At 51.4% G+C, this 20,199-nt stretch overlaps 1 protein-coding gene across 3 annotated transcripts in view; it reads right to left on the bottom strand.

Annotated features, from left to right (window-relative positions):
• Positions 1 to 20,199, bottom strand: part of NFATC1 (nuclear factor of activated T cells 1) — a 105,231-nt gene that overhangs the window by 46,773 nt on the left and 38,259 nt on the right. For all 3 annotated transcript variants that reach the window (XM_084780135.1, XM_084780137.1, XM_084780136.1), the window contains exons 4-7: positions 14,569 to 14,771; positions 12,862 to 13,034; positions 10,961 to 11,101; positions 1,296 to 1,351 (exon numbers count right to left, since the gene is read on the bottom strand). In XM_084780135.1, the coding sequence (XP_084636261.1) occupies positions 1,296 to 1,351; positions 10,961 to 11,101; positions 12,862 to 13,034; positions 14,569 to 14,771 (573 nt within the window). The remainder of the gene's footprint in view (positions 1 to 1,295; positions 1,352 to 10,960; positions 11,102 to 12,861; positions 13,035 to 14,568; positions 14,772 to 20,199) is intronic.

Genomic DNA, 20,199 nt, shown 5'->3' with positions numbered 1-20,199 from the left:
AGCAGAAAAACGTGTTTCATCCTGACAGAGTCGCCTAGAAGACCGGCAGATGCTTTGGTGACTGCCATGACTGACTGGAGCCATGACTACCTGTCTGCTCTCCAGACCCCAGTACCAAAGTGTCCTATTTATGTGATTACGGCTGGCCAATGTTCACAGGTGGCCCAAGAGAAAAAGTCCTTCACTCATATCTGCCCAAGGTTTCTGAGTCCTTTCAACTCTACTTCCACACACTAGGAGCTCACCAGAGCCCCTCACGCCCTGTATTCACAGGAACACTGCCCAAACTATTGGAAAGAAGTCAGTGGGATGGGCTAAAGAGTTGGAGGATTTTAGATGCCTTCAAAAAGCCTACTTGCTGGTTTTTGTTACGTTCTTTTGAGACTAGACAGATAGTTCTCTGGCTTGTGTGAACTGATAATTGCTTTAAATATCCATGGCCTAATGCCCTGACACTGTCGGGGTTGGGGATATAGCTCGGCGGTAAAGCATTTGCCCAGCACGTGTGGCCCTTAGTGCAACTTCTAGCTCTGCAAAAGCCAAGGGAACAAGTGAGCAGACTATAAGAAGAGTGAAGACAGCAAGACCCAACTCCACTTTGTCTGAAGCAGCCATTTGAGACGGCAGGACCAACGGCTGGGAGAAAAGAGACCACAGCAGCAGTCAGAAGCATGCTGCAGTAGCAGAAAGTATTCCAGACGAAAGCAGCCAATCACAAACAGTAACGACCTGGTATGATGGTGAAGACGGAGCATGGGCAGGTGCCAGGTCTACGCAGGAGGGAGACAGACTAATTATGTCACCCACAGGCCATGCCACACATTCATTGAAACTCATCAGCAAACTTAACCAGCAGAGCTAAGCTATCCGGTTAGGTCTGCCCTTTCATCCCTGTCAAGTCCAAAACAAGAGTCCTAGATAGGTGAGGCGTTCTCTGGAGAGGGTGGTGGCAAGTCACACAGGCAGGGTGGCGTGTCCAGGCAGGTGCTAGGTGTCCATCAGTGAGGCTTAGAACACCAAGATATCCCAGGGGTAGCCACTCAAATGGGGATAGAGGACCCGGTGGCTTTAAAAATCAAGGAATATCTAGCACAAAGAGGCCTGAAGCTCTGTCCAGCCTCTGCCCTTGTGGTCCTTGGTACTGTCCCAACTCTATCCTAAAAGCACGTGCTTGGCAAGGGATTTGCAGTTGTATTTTCTTGCTTCCTTTTTTTAAAAAGCATGGCTGCATCTTAACAAAGAGGAGGCCCAGACTGGCCTCCAGTCCCTGCTGCAGGAGGGGTTTAAGTACTTACTGGCTTGCACAGGTCTCGGTCAGTTTTTGCTTCCATTTCCCAGACATGGTGGCCATCTGGAACAAAGGGCAGAAAGAAAATCTGTCACTTTGAGTGGGGATTGTCTGTCTTCAAAACTTTCCAGGTAACCCAGAACCTGAGGGTCAGGGAGGACAGAGTGTGAAGGACACTGCCTAACTGCTTAGGGCTGTGGGTCAGGGCAGTGTTCTAGGTCTCCTGGGCATTCTGTCCTCACGGGGGATGGCACGTATGGACCTGATCCACAGTCCTGCCCTGTGAACTTGGTCAAGCCCACAGACTATGTGCAGTGTGCCTTCTATGTGTAGGGGGCTCACACAGCCAAAAGTGTCTAATGGTCCAGCCCTGTATCTGTGTTTCCACACATCTTACTGACCCCGATGCACACCACAGAAGGGTTCTGACACTTCATCCTCTTCCAAGGGAGAGAAAAGCCGGAGAGAGGCAGGGAGACCCCTCAAGCCCAGCAAAATACACTATGTATTGTGCTTAGAGCACAGCTCTGCTCTGCCATTTGGTGTCACATCCCACTAGCTTCCTATGTGCTCTGGGAGAAGTCAGAGCAATGCCCCAGCCTCTGCCCAGAGGAAATGCTTTGGAGATAAGAAAAAGCCTTTCTTTGGCTATTTTGTGCCCTATCAGGACCTAGCAATGCAAAACACATGGTATTTTTAACCTTAGCCCAGTGGTTATTTGCATGTTAAAAAAAAAATATTAAAAGGCTCCCATAGGCACGGTGAAAGAACGTATTGTTCTCAGCTGGCGATGAGGTGTGGACCTAGTGCTTGGAGGAAGGGTGTCTGCCACTCACAGGCCCTGAGTCCCCAGTCCTGTTGACAGACCCATGACCTGGGGACAGCTGGGTGGCCACTGAGTTGACGGATATCCATCCCAGCTTTTATCTTCTCCAAAATGAAGTCAGTTCCTGAGATGAGCCGTTTTGGGCACATGGTTCGCTTCTGCTTACACTCCATTTGTCTGTCACTAACCCTACATTACTGATAAATCAAACACCAGTGCCTTTCCTCAGTGCTGGACAGGGTGGTGGGTGGAGGGTGGAGGCACAGGGTGGAAATGTGAGTCACCAGTGGCTCCAAGAGCCACCCAGTCTCACCAGGCCACACCAGCTTCCAAGACACCCCAGGCCCTGAGCAAATCCCTCATCAGAAGAGCCCATGGAGGGCTCTAACTGGCCCTATGCATGCACCTCAGGGAAAACAACAGGACACCCTTAGAACTTTGGGATGTCATGAACAGTGAACCCCTTGGCCATGGCAGCTCAGGGACTCAGCTAAGAAGTGCTGCCAACCTCGGCCACATGTGCCAACGTTTAGCCATGAGGGTCGAACATGAAGTAGCCACATACAGTTCTGTATGCATGCTGTGTGTGTGTGTAGCCCAGCTGCCTGTTGTGTTAGACTTGCCCTCCATAAGGGGGAGGCAGCGTATGTATTCCTTTGACAGAACTCTGAAGTCTCCCTAGGGCAAGGCTCCCCAAAAGTGCGGTACTCAGAACCATGTGTAGAAGGTGCAGCCTCTCTAAGTAGGAGACACAATAGGTATGCCTGGAGAGGGAGAAGGACACTGAGGTACTCTGTGGAGGGAAGTTACAGCTCACAACCTTTGAGAGTTTGCCTGGTAGCCCTGTCACATCTGAGAATGGAGACAAGCTCAAACCAACTGAAATCCCCACCTTTGTAAGTTCACATCATGTGGTAAAAAAGCTAAGTGACATGTAGGCATACAGGTGGGCTGGCATGTGGGGCCTGAGCACTAAAGAAAGGCCTTTTCCCTCCTCTAACACATCTGCCTGTGAGGGATGCTCTCTGCCTCCCCCGACCAGAGTGGCTGAGAAGGAGCCATCATGAGTTGCTGTGCCATGACTGGCCAGTCCCCCTCCAAAACCACACTGACCATCAACAGACAAGATGGAGCTCCGTTCCTGCCTTCTAAGTCCCACCAAGTCAGACCACCCCTCAGGTTCTGTTTGCCATTGAAATATGGCTCCTTGGAGCCACCATGATGTACGTGGTGCAGTCAGCCACCTTCTCCCAGGCCAGGTATTCAAAGCATTGGTCCCAGCTGGACCCATGTGCTCCATCTGAAGTTGCCACACACAGAGGAAACAGTGATTCTGTTCTCGTGTTCTGACAGTATCTGAGTGTGGACTTCTGGATGTACACATAGCCGGTTGCTTCTGGCAGGAGACCAGCGGCCAATGATGAAGAGTTGGGCCCTTTATACTCCTGAGGGAATCATTGGGGTACCAGCTGTGAGGGATGCCCAAGACCATCAGATGAGACCACGGCATCCTCAACTGCACACAACTGCAAGCCCCTCACTTAGAGGCTGGTTAACTTAGCACTGTTCAGAAGTCAGTCTCTAGCAGGCAGGGAGCCAGGCGGCCATCCTAAAAGGGCCTTTGTGTCCTATCTTATCAGGAGCTCCCTAGGCTCCCAGTAGGAAACTGTGCTCCAGTTCAGAAGTAAAAATATTCCAAATCATTAGGGAATTCCCTGCAGTGTGAGTCATCGGAAAGGCTTCCCCACCACACCCGCCCAAGGTTTCCACACAGCCAGCCTGCAGGTCTGAAGTGGCTCCACTGGCTGCAGGACGCTGCTGCCACCACAGGCCCACAGGCCAGTCACACGCCAGGGTAGGGGCTGAGCCACTGTTTCCACACGTGGAAGCAGCTGGAGTTTACTAAGGAGTGGGGGAGCTCCCCGAGACACGTTTCGCCTCCTCCTTGGGGTGGGGCACAAGGCTCCATCCTTCCAGCTCTGTTTGCACCCCATCAGCCTCCAGGGAGGAGCAGGTCCAAACACTCCAGCACTGTGAAGCAGTCAGACAGATGTGTCACGAGGCTGGATGAAGACAACAAAGGTTGCCCAGAGCTAAACTGCAGAGGGCTCTGAGCACAGACAGCCTGCTGTGCATGTGCTTTCTCGAACCTTCCATGGACCCTGCAAGCTGGATGTGCATCCCTTGGTGCCCTAGGGGCTGCCTGTTTTTCCTCGGGTCAGGAGGGCAGCTTTGCTCCCCTCAGCAGAACTCCAAGGTAGAATGAGACTGCCCAGCATTTTGCAAAACCGCCTGGTGGCACAGAAGAGCTAAGGACACACACCTACCCAGGTGTGTGGCAGGAGGAAGGCACAGCCACTCACAGAACCCTGTTTATGAACGTTGACAAGAATCTTGTTCATGATGATCACAGAAAGTAGAACAACCCCATGCCCATCTACTGGACAAACCAAGTGTGGCCTGGCCACATGGGGGTACTGGTCAGTCCTAGAAAGGGACAGAGAACTGCGATCTGCTAGCAGGGTTATAAAAACGCCATTCAGTGAAAGCCACCAGACCGTAAGCACAGACACTGACCGTATTACAAAAGGTATCCCAAAGAGGCAAATCCACAAGGTACGGAGAGGGGATGGCGGTCTTCCGAAGGGGGACAGGAAGAGCTGACTGTTTATGTCGCTTGTTCTTTGTGGCTAAATTAGAACACTTGAAGCTGGCCGTGATTCAGCAACCACTCTGTCCCAGAGGAGAGGGGGCTGGTAGCAACGGCAGCATGCGGTAGGAGTGTATGTGGAAAAGGCTCCACAGTTAGGCAGGATGTCAGAGGGCTGAGGGCCAGATCTGCCCTTCATAACAGGTTGCTTGCTAACTAGATACTCCCCTCTCCTTCTCCCTCTTCTCTCTCTCTCTCTCTCTCTCTCTCTCTCTCTCTCTCTCTCTCTCTCTCTCTCTCTCTCTCTCTCTCACACACACACACACACATTCATCCTACTCACTAGACTCCACCCTGAAAACCCAAGCATCTCCCACATGGCTACTGTGATGAGTACTTCCAGTACTGGCACTCAGAGACACGCCCAGCCACACCTTCACCGTGCCACTGCTCATGGAAAAGGGACTTCTTTGATGGAGATTGAAGTACCCTGGGCAAGGAGCAGATAGCCGCAGAGCCACTGGCACCGCGCCCTGGGAGAGATGTGTGTGTGTGTGTGTGTGTGTGTGTGTGTGTGTGTGTGTGTGTGTGTCGATGGCAGGCACTAGGCAGAAAGGTGTTACCGGTGAGATTATATGACTGACAAAGTAGCCCTGAAACCCTCGAGGAAGAAGAACTAGATGGTCAAGGACCAGCCACTCATCTGTAGTCACCCTATGTGGCTTCCATCTTTAGAAGGTGGGCTCATCCTACCCATGAGGCCCACTGGACTAGCCAGCCTGTCAGCATCAGGATGTGAGGTAGATCTCTCCTACCATGGAGGCCTCTGGCAGAGTCCACTTTCTGAATACCCAGGGTGGGTCTCTCACTGCCTTCTCAAACTCATTTTCCTCTAAGCCTCTTAGATCTCCCATCTATGAGGACTATGGGTCTCATCCCCAGCTTCCTTCCCTCAGTGGGTCAGAGATTTCTGGAACCAGGTAGAGCTGGGCACGTCTGTAAGGCAGAACTTCAAGGGTGCACTCTCTCTCTCTCTCTCTCTCTCTCTCTCTCTCTCCAAATCTTGCTGAGTGACTGTGCATGGTAGCCACATGGCACCTTGCCTGACCAGGTCAGCACTGTGGTATTTTTATGCCCATGATGAAAACTAGCACGTGTGCACAGGGCTGATGACAAACACTGGGAGCAAACACTGTCCTCTGGTCCAGCTCACCCCAGCGCCATGGCCAGGGAACTGGAGAGAGAAAAGCATTTTCCTACAGCTGGTCATGACTTCAGGGTATGTGTAGCTTGGACAACTGACCCCAAGACATCCAATGAGTTAAAAAAAAAAAAAGGCCCGTGGCAGCTGCATATGGGGGGCCTTTCACAAGCTCTCAAGGAAGCAGATGGGAAGAGGCCTCTGTGACCACAGGGCCCGAGGCACATAGATTACATGCAGTAGGAGACTGACTGCCAATAAAACCATTGTGACAACTTCTATCCCCATGGTAGGGGAAACATGGCTGGTTGTCTTAACTGTAACAGCTGCATGGTGGAATTTCAGGAGATTTGAGGTGTCGCTGCTGAGCACTGCAAGTGGCAGGGTCATTCCACAAGGGGCCAATGGAGTACTCATCATGTCACATGGGCACATACTAATGTCACACAAACACATGAACAGACACGGTGACAGACGCCTACCTCATCCACATACATCCACACTCAGCTATACATAAACAGTCACACACATCACATACACAGTGGCACACATACCCCTCACAGGGACACAACTCCATACTAACAACCCTCCCTTCCCCCTAAGCTGGCTTGAAGCCATAGGTCTCCATGCAAGTCTGCTTCCTAGTCATGGGAGAGTGTGCCCGGAAGCCTGTGGTCATGAACAGGCTCGCACTTTTGAAAAAACAGAAATGAACAAAGACCTGCCGGCTATACTGCACTTGGCTAGAGTCTGAGGGTTCCCGGCTATGCTAGGTTCCTGCCAGGAGCAGGTGCTGCCCACACTGGGGTTCCTTGAAACTCATTGCAACTAAGAAGCTGACTGAAAGCCATTCAGAGTCCATGGCACATGCGGAGTCCAGGGTCCCCGACCCTTTCAGGGCCCCAATGTCTTCAGCTGCCAGTGTCTTCTCTTCCCAAGCTTAGCACCTTCTCCTTTGGCAAGCCCTGGGAGCAGCTCTGTCCCCAGAGACACACTGACAATGATGGTATGTCTGTGCCCCACCCTCCAGATCAAACAGGTGTCTCCTGACCCCTTGGCTGGGTTGTGATAACACTTTCTCCTAAAGCATTCTGCAGTCAGGGGGATCTGAGGCTGCCCGTCTACCCTGAGACCTACTCCTAGGGTTCACTTCTCTTACTGTCGTCACAGCACATTTTCATGAGTGTTCATGCCGCCCTACTCTGAAAGGACAAGGAAAGTCAGCTAGGAGGGAAGCAGAAACTCCATCTAAGACCTGGCTTACATCAGAGGGATAAACTACGCCCATACCCACTGGCCACTTTGGCCTTCTTATGCCCAGTGACACCTCTGCATTGTTTCACAAACTCTGCTACCTCCTGTCGCATGCATCACTACCAGCTTACCCACTCCCATGTCCCTTGCACTTAAACCTTCTCAATGGACAGGGAAGGAAAACTCAGTCCGCAAGAGCACATCTGTAGGCAGCGGAACACACCAGGTCTGTGTTTGGGGGACAGCCTTACCGCAGGACATCAAAGAGCAGTGTCACTGAGGGACAGGTGTCACCTTCCTGCGTTGGGGTTTGGGTGCTCAGACACCTAGGTTTTGGTACAGCTTTAGTGCAGTAACAGATGCCCAGACAGCCTTCAATACGGCCTTTAAATAGCACTACATGCAAAGCCAGTACTCAGAGCTGCATTCACCTTTAGAAACCAGCACCTTCTCTTCGCCTTGGGTCTGCCTCCAAAGAAGAAAGAGCCTTGCTCAGGAAGACCCTTCTCTCTCTCTCTCTCTCTCTCTCTCTCTCTCTCTCTCTCTCTCTCTCTCTCTCTCTCTCCTCTCTCTCCCTCTCTTCACTGCTGAGGCATTGTTGCTCTCACTCACATACAAACATGCCACACAGCCTGTATATCTGAAGGCACAGCCATACCTGGAGGAACGGCTGGCCTGTCATCTCCCATGCCAGACACCTGCAGCATTTGGAGCGGAGGGGTCCAACTGCTGACAGAGCATCTGCCAGGACACGTGGCCCTGTGTGGCGAACACCTGCAGACCTCACCTACTACTTCCGCTTCCTGGACAAATATCCTCCAAGGATTCCTACCATCAGGCAGCATTCCCTGCTACTCAGGAGTCAGTTTTTGACCTCCACTCTTAAGAGAAAGTCTCACTTCAGGCAGGGATCCATCACCTGCTGTGGTGAGGAGGCCTGAGAAGAGGCATCTCCTCACCACTGCGGGTAAGCCAGAGTTATGCTGCTTGCCGCCCTGTGGCACTAACTCCTAGAGAGCATCAACAGATGACCAAGGAAGGAATCAGCTCCAGAGGCCACGAGGGTAACTCCTCAGCTGCTGAGTGCTGAGTGAGGTGTGCACAGTGCAGAGGCAAGCAGCTGGCTCTGCCACTCCTACCCAAGTCACCACAGCAGAGCAGTACCCACTCTCACAGTGCCCCTGCCAGGGGGACCTTTGAGTCACTGAACATTGTAACCTGGAGCACTAGATGTGGCCCACAGACTATCAGGGTACCTGCATCCTGCATCACACAGGGGACACGCATTAGAGCCCAACCCCTGCCTTTAGTCCTGATTGCCTGACTCAACAATGCCCAGCAACTGTCCCAGCCACAAGGACGGCCCCTTCCAGAGAGGCCAACCCCACCTGCCCAGCCCACAGCTTCCACACAGCTGCGGCTCCTCACATCCAGATGTGGTCCTCCCGCAAGGTGCAGTTTCAAAAGAGAGCTTTAAGGTGGACCACACAGGCTGTCAGAGGATCAGAGTCTAGCCGGCTTGTAATGGAAATGGAGCTTAGGGGTTTCTCAGAAAGAAACAAGTAGATAAAAGCTTGTCCTTAAGTACCTGGCACGGTATGGTAGGTTAGTGATGGCATTTGCTTAGAAAACCAAATGTAAAGGAAGAGAATTATGCAGATATTGGTTTCCTCCCTTCACAAAAATACTATTTGCATGTCACACCTGAGTGAATATGCAAATAATCTAATTATATTTTTAAAAAAAACACCAAAACAACAAACATTGTCTAGACACAGAACTGCAGTGTTCTCACATTTAAAAGTTCACAGTGCTATATGTATTTGTGACGTCTACTCATTTACTGCAATGCCTTACACACGGTTACTGCACGGATGAGAGTAGGTCAGAGCCGCAGTCTGCAACCTCATGAGCTGAGCTTTAAGGTAGAAATAATCCAGTGACAATGGGGCTTCTCATGGGGTGAGGTGGAGGTTTGTGGTCGCTTGGTAGGCATTAATATGTACCTTGCTGCTACACCATGCCAGGCTCAGCCCCAGCCGCCTGCTATTGGCTACAACTGAGAGCTGCCAAGTCTAAGGTGGTGGTCAATTCACCTGTGTGGACGGCGCCTTCCCAGGCCCCCCCCCCCACAGCTTGAAGAACCATAAAGAGGCAGGAAGGCTGTCTGCATCCCGCCTTGTGACAAAGCTGCAGTGGGCTGTGGCTCCTCTCATGCCCAGTGCAGAGCACTAAGGTTAGTGCTTTTTGTAGGAAAAGAAGGCACGCCCTGGGGCTCAGGCCTGAGGCTCAGAAGGTCAAAGGATTTCAGAATTAACCTCCCTAGAGAAGGTGTGGGCACTGCTAATTCTCTTTATCATCACCCTTAGTCAGGTTTTCTTTATAATTTAAAATGTATTTTCCAATTATATGCATGAGTACAGAGGCCAGCCGAGTTAAATGTGCAAGCCTGTGCTGATTGAAGTGCTTGAGGCTCCTGTGAATGGTACAAAATCAAGAGCCCATTATGGCAACTATTGAATGCCTCAGGGCTTCTTGATGAATAGGGCGAGGACCGCACTGACCACCTCCAAGAAAACTCCACTTGGCAAGAACGAAAAGCAGGAAAAGCCTCCGCATCACCAGCCTTGAGTAGATGTCGCCAGCTACCTTTGCGCATACTGTATGGCATCCCCCAAGAAACCGCATCTGGAAGAAGACCTGTGTCTGAAGCTCCAAGCTCCGAACAGTCTCTACAGAGGGGAGTTGCTGCAGCTGAGCACACACATGCCCACAGCCACCCAAGAGGCTCTAGCCCAGCTTGCTTCCCCTTGTTCTTTGAAACCAAGTATCAATGGGCCAGGCTCTGTCTCTTGGGCCAAACCCCTGGTTGGGCCTTTCTCTTGGGCTTCCCGGTCCAGTTCAGCTCTCCCAAGTTCCTGACTCCATCTGGAGCTAGAAAGGTCCTCACTGTTCCAGAATTGATAAGCAACTGGGATCAATGTCTAAATTAAGTGACCTGGGGCTACACTCGTGGGCCCCCATGGGTTACAGAAGCAAGAACAATGCACAACTCCTCAGGACACCTCCCATTCTGAGCTCACTCCTGGTACCTACAATGAGACATTTCCATCGTGGGCTAGTGTAAGCAGAAGGCTGCAGCTTAAACAGTGGCAGTGGCATGCTCTGGCTTCTCATGTGGGGCATGGGGGTCTGTGGAGATAGAGAACACACACACACACACACACACACACACACACACACACACACACACACGACGCAGACACTGAAGGTCCCAGTGACAAAAAGAATACCAGCCTGGGGCTGTGATGTCCATGAGATGGACACCAAGAAGGTCGGAGAAGCCCCTCAAGTAGGAGAGAGGGGAAAGCCAGGAGGAAGGGCTGGCAGAGCCCAAAATAGGTGCCAAGGCTTGGTGCCCACTACAGGCAACCAGACAACTCTAGCAAGTAGGTGCTTCGAAATGCCCAGACTGCAGGCTTCCTTAACACAGGCTTTCAAAAGTCGGCGACTGGAGACACCCAAGGTGAACTTTGACCTGACTTTCACCAACACCAAAACTCAAAGAGGATAAAAACATAAGTTTTGAGAGCTCCTTGTAGGTGATTGCCCATGCTGTGACCAAACACACTCGTCATATGGATGGATCATGCAGATGGAAGGTCCATATCCTGCCATGCAGGAGCCAGTCCCCACCAGCCCCAGGAGCAGACACTCACCCTGCCATCCCAGAGCACATACCTGGAGCCTTCTCCACGAAAATGACCTTAGAGTCTTGCAGAAAGTTATGGCCAGACAGCACCATCTTCTTCCCGCCAACGACCGGGTAGCTGTCTGTGCTCTGCTTCTCCACAAGGGGCAGCTCCTGGGCCGACCGCTGGGCTGTGTCAGAGGAGGTGACAGTGAGTAAAAGCTTTGTCTTCACTGGAGGAACCCTTGCTGGGATTCTGGGGCCCAGGTGCTGCCATTTGATGTAACTGTTCAGATTCTCTGGGGACTGACCAAGTCCTGAACTTTGTAGAGGGTCTCAAACCATGTGTGTGGAAGCCTGTAAGTGTGCTGCTCCAAGCATGTCAGCAGTAGCAAACCCATCAGGACACGCTCCGTGCTAAGAGTGGAGCATTGCCCTCAGAAGCTGGAGGCAATAGGAACCGTGACTTCTAATGCTGCCCCTGGCATGGAAGGGCAGTGAGCCCCTCGGAAGAGCTGGGTAGGAAGCTAGGCCTAGAGCCTGAGGGAAGGGACAAAGTAGAAAGCCTGTCAGGCAGCTGGGAGAGACCCAATGGGTTGTCAGCAACTTCATGAGGGTGGTAGCTGCAAGGGGCGACTGCAGAGGCTGGGGCAGGGGGTGATATTCTGAGCACCCCCTGTGTCAGATGGGTGCCTTTGCCTTCAGACTCTCGTGAGTCAGACAGCCAGGGCCGGTGGGGGGGAGGGGTTGTCAGGGAGGGGGGAAGTTGGGAAAACCCAGCCTCAGAAAGTCAGGTATCCAGTGGCTTGAGAGAGAAGGGGATGGAGGGCGGGGCCGCAGACTTCAGTGTGTGTGGTGGAGAAGGTGGGATTAGTCAGATACCCGGGTGAGCCTGCTCCACGGCCCAGGGGCCCTGGAGGTGGCATGTAGGGAGCTCAGCATGGAACTAAACTAAAAACCCCATGGTGGGACTCTCTCGGGGGACAATGCCAGAGCAGCTGGAGAAGGGACACAGACTGGAGGCCCTGGGAATGAGCAGCAAGACTGTGTGTCCTCACAGGTCAGGACGATCTAGATGAGGCCAGTTCTCAGCATGGGGGAGGGCTTCACAGTTCAGGGGGGCTGAGAGGATGGACACCGACTGGCTTCCTGGGATACAGCATGCTTGTAACGAGGGACCAGCCAATTAGGACCCAGGAAGGTGGTAGCCACACGTGTTCCTTTCCAAGGACAAGGAGCCCTTGGGCACGTTCTAAGGCCCACCTCACACGTTAGAGGCGAACGCTTGGCACCACCAGGAAGATGAATAGCCATGGACGGTTTACACAAAGGTCAGGGTCGGGGCACGGGGTGTGGACCCCTGGCAGACATGTTTAACATGCATGGGGCTCTGGTTTCCTTCCCTAGCAGTGCACCACACGTGCACCACACATGCACACTCATGCACGTGCACACGGACACACAGACTGAAGAGAAGGAATAGAGACCAGAAGAGAGGAGAATAAAGGAAGTAGATGTGGCAAAGAGAAGAAGAAAAGGGGGAAAGGAGAAGAGGAGGAGGAAACGGAAGAGGAGGAGGAAAAGGAAGAGGAGGAGGAGGAGGAAGAGGAGGGGTTATCTTGGGCTGTCCAGTCTGGTGTCTGCAAAGCCAAACTTCCTTTTCTCAATTCCCCTCAAATAAAAAGGGAATACATCTAGATGCAATCAATACACCCTGGCCTCACAATAAACTTTGCTTACTTCTGTAGTTGCCAGGGCCAGGAACACTGTGTACTTTGGTCAGATTCTAGCCAGCACCCAGATGCATGTGGGAATATGTATCCCGGCCAGACCCCTCCTTGGTAGACACAGAAGTCGGGTCTCCTAAGAGGGCTTGTGTTTTCCAGGAACAGACCTTTGATGGTCCAGTTCAGTCCCAAAGTTACAGCTTACAGCGTGGTCCACTACTTACAGCACTCGATAGGGTTTGAGGCGACCTGGAGAGACAGAGTCCGGCCATTGGGCTGTGGGATGTGGACTCGGAAGACCAGCCGCACCCTGGTGTTCTTCCTCCCGATGTCTGTCTCCCCTTTCCTCAGCTCGATGTCGGAATTCCTTAGCTTCAGGATCCCAGCGCAGTCGATGCTGCCGAGAACAAAGGCCAGGGCTTGGCTTTAGGGCCCGGCGCTGATTAAGAGGCGCACTGGCCATCTGGCAGCCAGGCCAGCCAGACCAAAAGATTCAGCCGTCTTGCTGGGTGTCCCAGCCCCACCTCCCTGAGGAAAAGCCTACGGGAAAGATTACAGCATGTACACATGCCAGCAGGTGGGAACGGAGCAGCTGTGCAGACTGTAGTCTCCTCCTGGAGTCAGATCCTCACTATCCCAGATGTCGCAGACCCAGCAGAGGACATGTCAGAGCAGCTCAAAGAGGAAAAGCTTTTGAGGATGTGCTACCCTGTGTCCTGTGCACTCCAGGCAATGAAACTCAAGGCCTGGAACATTATTCCCTTTCTTCATTTTAGTATCTTTCATGATTTGTAAAACTTTTCTTCTAGGGTTTCACATAACTTCATTTTTACTTCATACTTTCATTCAAATGTAGAGTCTAGTAAGACGTTCCATACATTACAAGAAAGTCTGGATATAATAAAACCAATACCTTTTCTTTCTCCTTGTAAGTGAAGAGATTAAACCATGTGCCTCCCACATCGAGTAATCATGTGGGGACCTGCACCACAGCACACACACCAACGTGGCCTTCAGGCTATGTACTGGGCTGTGTGGCTGTGTTTGCTGAAGGCTTTTCCCTGCCGGAGCATGCTGGGATAGGGTGCACAGCAGTTGTGGCTGAGCCTGCCTCCTCTGCAACTTCTCTCTCTCTCTTTCTCTCTCTCTCTCTCTCTCTCTCTCTCTCTCTCATATATATATATATATATATATATATATATATATATATATATATATATATATATATATATATTTGAGGACTGACAATGAAGTCCTGCTGAGGAAATCCCTTGGATTCACAAGAGGCTGACATACACAGAATGCTTTCCTTTCTGTCGTTGTCTTAGAAGGCTTAAAGTTATGAAGACCTTATCAAAGTGCACACAAAGTGCTACGTGACACAGCCCCACCCTCCTGCCTCTTCTCCTGTGCCTCGCTCACTACGCTGGCCTCTTCGTGAGTGAACAAAGCCCTGCTCAACATTTTGTGATGTGCTCTGCACTTATTAATAAATTCCTTTCTAAGCTAGCTGTGTGCCATATGGGCTTTGCCACATCAGCCACTTTGGCAGCTCCGAGTGAAAACACTAGCCAGAGACACCGCCCTCCCTACCTTTTCAGTGTTTATTTCAACCATTCCTTGAATGAGCCCTGCTGCATTCAGAAGTAAACCTGCGCTGTGTTTAGGAACTAAATGCAGGCACTGGGGACAGCGTTTACAGTTGGGTGACTGAGACACTTGCAGGTGGCACAGTACACAGCACCCAAGAACCCAAAAAGAAGCAATTCTGCTGTAAAGTTTCTTGAGGCTTGAGCCCCAGGGAGGAAAGCATTAGGGGCTAGGGCAGAGCTTGGGCGCCCACCCTCTGGCAGAGCTCTGGTGCCTATGCCCCCTCCCCCTCCCCCTCTGCAGAGCGCCCCCCCCCCAGGCACAGCCCCCATTCTGCTTACATGGCTCGCATGTTATTTTCTGGAAGCAATGGGATCTCCAGGACTTTGGTGTTGGACAGGATGGCCTCGTGGCTGGTGGTGGAGACGGTCTTCCCCGTGATCCGGTGGACCTGGTAGAAGGCATGGGGCCGCAGCAGGCGGTCGTCGGCTGTGCCAATGAACAGCTGTAGTGTGAGCGGCTCATTTTCCAAGTAACCGTGTAGCTGGCAAGAAAACAAAAGACTCCCACTAAGCACGGTGCAGGTGGACTGCTGGGAGGCAACTGTTTGTCAGCAGACTTAAGCTCAAAAGAAAAGCTGTGCCCAGGGCCCAGTCCCTCAGCTTCATGTGATGTAACATTAGTACTTCTTAAAATTATAAATACAAAAGGCAGCCGAACATAAAGGTGCACACCTCTAATCTCAGCCCTTGGGAGGCAGAGGCAGGCAGATGTCTTAGTTCAAAGCCAGCCAGAGTCGGCATAGAGAGTTCCAGGACAGCCAGAGCTACACAATGAGATACCATCTCAAAATATAAAATAAAAAATAAGGCCTCATTATCCAAAAGGCCCTGGGAATATAGATTAGAACCTGAACACTCTTGCTCCTATTTTCAAAAAGGCACAGTACATGTTCGCATACTTGCACACAATTTACACGTGCCTTTGTCCATGTATAACCAGACAGGCAGTGTGCACACGGGCTCCCATGCACTAGCAGCAATGTGCAAATATGTACACTTCTACATCATCATGCACACTCCCATAAAACATCATGCATAAAAAATGTTACACAGTTACACATGTACAGTGTTACACACACACACACACACACACACACACACACACAAACACACCCCTGTGTCTAGGCCATCCTGTCATGACTGCATGACTGTTAGTCATTAGTGCCGAGTGTCTCATCTCCAGCAAGGCATTTGGTCATCAACTAACAAATGTTGGGACCAAGGCATTGCATCCTCAGGGAGATTGTAGACAAAGAGGGTCCCTGTTTGCAGAATCACGGGGTAGGGAGGAGCCTCCACGGCTCTGTGAAGACAGGGGAGGACTGGGAAGGACTCCGGTGCCACAGAGCCTGAGAACTGTTTGGTTCTGAAGGCTGTACTCACTCTGCTACTGTTCTTGTGACCTCTCTTCTCACTGGGCTAATTTCAAAGGCTTTGAAAACATCAACTGTGACAGCAATAACTAAAGAGCCAAATTGTTCTCTCCTCAGGTGAGTCATAGACACAAAATGTGTAAAAATGCCACTGTCGCCACACAAAGGTCTTCAAGCCACCAACCAAGAGCCTACAGCCTCCATGGAACCCGTGATGGGCATTTAGGTATGGCGCGTTCTTAGGCAGGTGCAAGAGGCCCTCATGGGTGCAGATGATATGCCTGCACAGGGTAACCCTGGTCCCAACCACAGAGGATCCTAGGATGGTGTGTTAGATGGAAAGACTCATACAAGCCAAGAAAAGGCAGCCTGCAGGCATGGCTTTGACTCCTCCGCCTCACTCGTAGAAGCCTCCTCATCCCATCATTCTATTCAGAATCTGGAAATCTGGCCACCTCATGGTCCATGCTTGCAATGCCACATACTGCCCTGCTGCCCTGACAGAAGCCTGGGTTGGATGCTTTACACTGTAGGATGTCCGGAGCCACCGGTGCTTACGATGGGCATTAAGGACAGAGTCAATGACTACAGCCTCCCCTGGCCACTGTCACCCACTTTGTCAATGGCTAATCCCACAGCCCCTCATGGAGGCCACAAAGAAATCACCTGGCCACAAGGCAGCCGAAGGGCTGAGGGCTGGACATGGAACTCAGAGCCAAGAGTGGCACTTAGGTGGAGCCCTGAGACGAGTCGAGGGATTGCTAGGAGTTTGGTTTTAGCAACAGAAGACAGGAGGGTGGTGAGCAGCACCCACCAGTAAGCACCAGGCAGCCTTCGAGGGTCCTGAGCACAGAGAGGGAAGTCCTGGGGTGGAACAGACACCAATGGGGTTGGGGGAGGAAGCCTCAGCCGTAAGAAGGGGATCCACAAATTCTTGGAATGGGAAGGGGGTTACAGGGAAGGGAGGCTACAGAGGGCCCAGGCTTGCCCACTTACTTCTCGTCTTTCCAGTGCATTCCGGCCTTATGGGCTGGTAGAGAATTGAACCTTTCATTTTTAAAACATTGGAAAAAACCAATGAAACCTAGAAATAGGAACCAGAAAAATCAGACAGTGCAATTAGCCGCTGCTCGATTTTGATGTGGGTCCTGGGTATTGGCTTTTTACAAGGCAGTGGGCCCCTCACATGTCCCTCCTGTAGAGGCCTCAGCCACCGCCTCTGGCCTGGTGCATGCCAGTGGCTCATTAGGAGGGGCATAGGCACCGTGGGTTTCATTAGGTCCTGTGATCCACCAGCACGTGGCACACAGCCAGTGCCAGCCCTACCTCGAGATGAAAGGACTGGGGGCTAGGCCTGGACTTCAAACAGGTACAGCCCGAATCCCCAAGTTCAATTATCAGCCCCACAGCCACCAGCAGCAGCAGCAAGAAAAATGTGTTCCCCACTCAGTAGAAGCTAATAGGGCCGAGGCCTCAGGAAGCAAAGGAGTCCAGGTGGGGTAGGAACCCTGCCCAGGGCTCACCTCTGGCGGCTGGAGTGAAAGCCTATGCCTCCACATGGAGGCTGGCAGACCTCCACATGGGCTCGGGAGACACTCTGTCCTATTCCTGCTGAGTCGGCACAAGGTGGTAGACACCCAGCAGCTTCTGGAAGACTGACCTTCCCAGGCTGGCCCTGCACCCCAACCATTTTTCTTCAGCAAAACCCTCTGCTTTCCTAACTCAAAGCCCCGCGAGGCAAGCTGGGATGACTTTCTGTATGCCCACAAATTCTCTCCAAGACTCAGAGACTCCTCAGAACAGACACACAGGGTTTAGACTTGAGAGTAAGAAATGGCCCAGAGACCCCTGTGCCCATCCACCCAGAGACCCCACAGTGTAGCTCAATCCACAGGAACCATCTCTCCATACCATGTCAGCAAAAGATGCAGACCCTCACCTGATTCCTCTAAAGGGAAAAGGAACTACTCTTGAACTTGAGTTCCCAAAAAGAATCCTGTCAGATGGCCTATTCCTGACCAGTGACAGGAGAGAGGTCTGCACAGTCAGGGAGCTGAGGGCCAGGGATGAGGCTAAGACCAGTTCACTTCTGGGGATAGGAGGAAAGCTGGGGCTGAGAATACTAGCCCTCTATGACAGCTCACCAGGCAGGACAGCCCTGCATAGAGTGTTCACAGCACAGTGCACGATGGAGAGCCCACTGGTCCCCGTAGCTGATGTCACAACTGTGTACAAGGATCTGTGCTGCGAAGGCGGGCTGGTGACTGTTGCCCTATGCCTGACTGTGTATCCTGGCCACTCCCTGACAACAGTAGGTGGCTCCAAGGGACCCTTGTCTTCCCAGGCCTCTGAACAGCATTACAAGCTCTGCTGAGTGGTGTTTAAAATTAATGCTTGCCCTGTGACAAGCCTTGGGTGCATATGGCACAACCAACAAAGACTCTAGCCATCATCTAGGTGGCTTTATGAGTGTCGAGGAGGAGCCCTGCACGAGACACTCTGTGGAGCAGGTGCGGTGGCAGTGCACTGGGTCAGGTTGGAAAGATTGTACTCTGGGCTTGGAGCAGGAGCTACGGGCCAGGCACTGTTTCTGTTGTGTCACGTAGTCACAGTGTCTGTGAAACAAATCACTTCGGATTCACTAATGGCCTGTGCAGATACATTCAGGTGGGCTATGTGCCAAGGACAAGGACACATGTATGTGAATTTGGAGGGTGCCTGTTGCCCACAGGTCCCCTGTCATCACGAGACAACACAGTGGGGAGCCTTGCTTAAGGCTGGTGAAGCCAGAATGCACAGGGCCTTCCTCCCCCTCCCCTGCCAAACCCCCCCCCCATTTGCTGTGGGCCTGGCTGACTGAACGAATATTGCAGATACAACATAGAGTCTCCCATCTAAGGCCATGATCACAGAAAGCCACCTCTGCCCACCTCGGGCCAGAGCGGTCACAGCTAGCACTGTCTAATTCTGTGGGAGCGGAGTGCCTTTCCCTTCTGAACTGTGAAGCTGTCTGAGCACAGAAGTCCCCGCAGACAGTACACAGAGTGGTCAGTAACCAAGGCTGCTCTGTCCAGGCCCCTCAACACCTACTAAGAAACCATTAATGCACATTGGATTAGAATAGTTTCACAATGTGAAATGTAAAAAAAATAATAATAAAAATAAAAATCAGAGACAAATTGTGCCAGTATTCTATCTTGTGAAATTTAACACGAGAATATATAAATAAATCTATAACTAAAACCTTCTCAGTGGGCAAGGCTCAGAGCGGCCCAAGGCTCTAGCCCAGCCTGGCTTGGGTCAGATGACTTTAAAATGACAACTCAAAATTCCCCCAGGACCCCTGCTAGGACAGGCTTCTTAAGGCATAGAAGGCAGTGAACACAGTATAATTTTACCCTTTGGAAACATGTCATTTCAGTGAAAATAGGAATATTTAAGGCTTAACCTGGGAGGTAAATATCTATTATTTAAAGCACAAAGTTCACTTTAAGAAAAGAAATCTAAGCTACTTCACACATCTCGCTGCATGGGCCTTCTGCCTCTTGCTCCTCACAGTGTCTGTCAGAACAACATTTATTAAGTTACCTGTCAGACCCAAGTCTCCTTGGCTTCCCTCTAAGCGAAACAAAATGCATTATTCCATTTGCACAGTGCAAGTGCTCCTTAGTTTCCTGCACATTAAAATGTTTGTTTTTAGCTCCTGTGCCACCTCAGCACTTACACAGCGAGATGACAGGCCAACAGACTGATGGAGGACAAATTTATTCCGTGCTGGAGTTGGGCCAACAAGCACACCTTCATACACAGTGAGGGAAGGTCTGAATTAACAGAGCCAATTAACTGATGAAAACCGCTTGCCTTTCAGCCAGTCACTCTGATTTGGTTACTAAGCAGAGGACACTGTCATGTGATATCCTTCCACCGTGACATGATGCGTACTTGAAATAATCAACTTAAAGGGAAATTTGCTTTTAAGACCCCGAGTAACATTAGTGGGCCAGGATATCCCAGAAGACAAGAGAAATCAGTTCACAAATTGGTTTCACTTTCCTTCCTTCTGGCTGGGGATCACACCCAGGGTGGGTTCCACTATTTTTTAAACCTAAATTTCCTCTACTTGGTTAATTACGAGCTTGTGTTTTATTCACATTATCTCAGATTGTTTTCAGCCCCATTTCTTCATTACAAACACCACTGCCCGGAGCATCTCTTCCCAGAGACGGCAAGTTTTCTGTTATTGGAAGTTCTCCTTCCCTCTCCTGGAGACTGCAGAGTACTGGTCTCCTAGCGGGGCACAGAGGCACCCTGGTGAGAACCCACCACTCTGCCCTGGAGGCCTCACTGCACCCACAGGAGCCAGGTCTGTCCCATCCATCTTCCTGCCCCACAACCTGAGAGGGTAGGGGTTAAGTGTCACTCTAGTGAGGTGGGGACAATCACAGCAGTTTTAGCTAGAGGCACAGACCATGGGGATCTGCTGCTCTTTGGCAAAGATGACCCTCTCAGAATAACCATTGTGGAAACATCCCAGCTG

The sequence above is a fragment of the Acomys minous genome (assembly GCF_964271855.1).
Source record: "Acomys minous genome assembly, chromosome: 4".
NCBI lineage: Eukaryota > Metazoa > Chordata > Mammalia > Rodentia > Muridae > Acomys > Acomys minous.
This window is presented reverse-complemented; position numbering and strand designations above follow the sequence as displayed.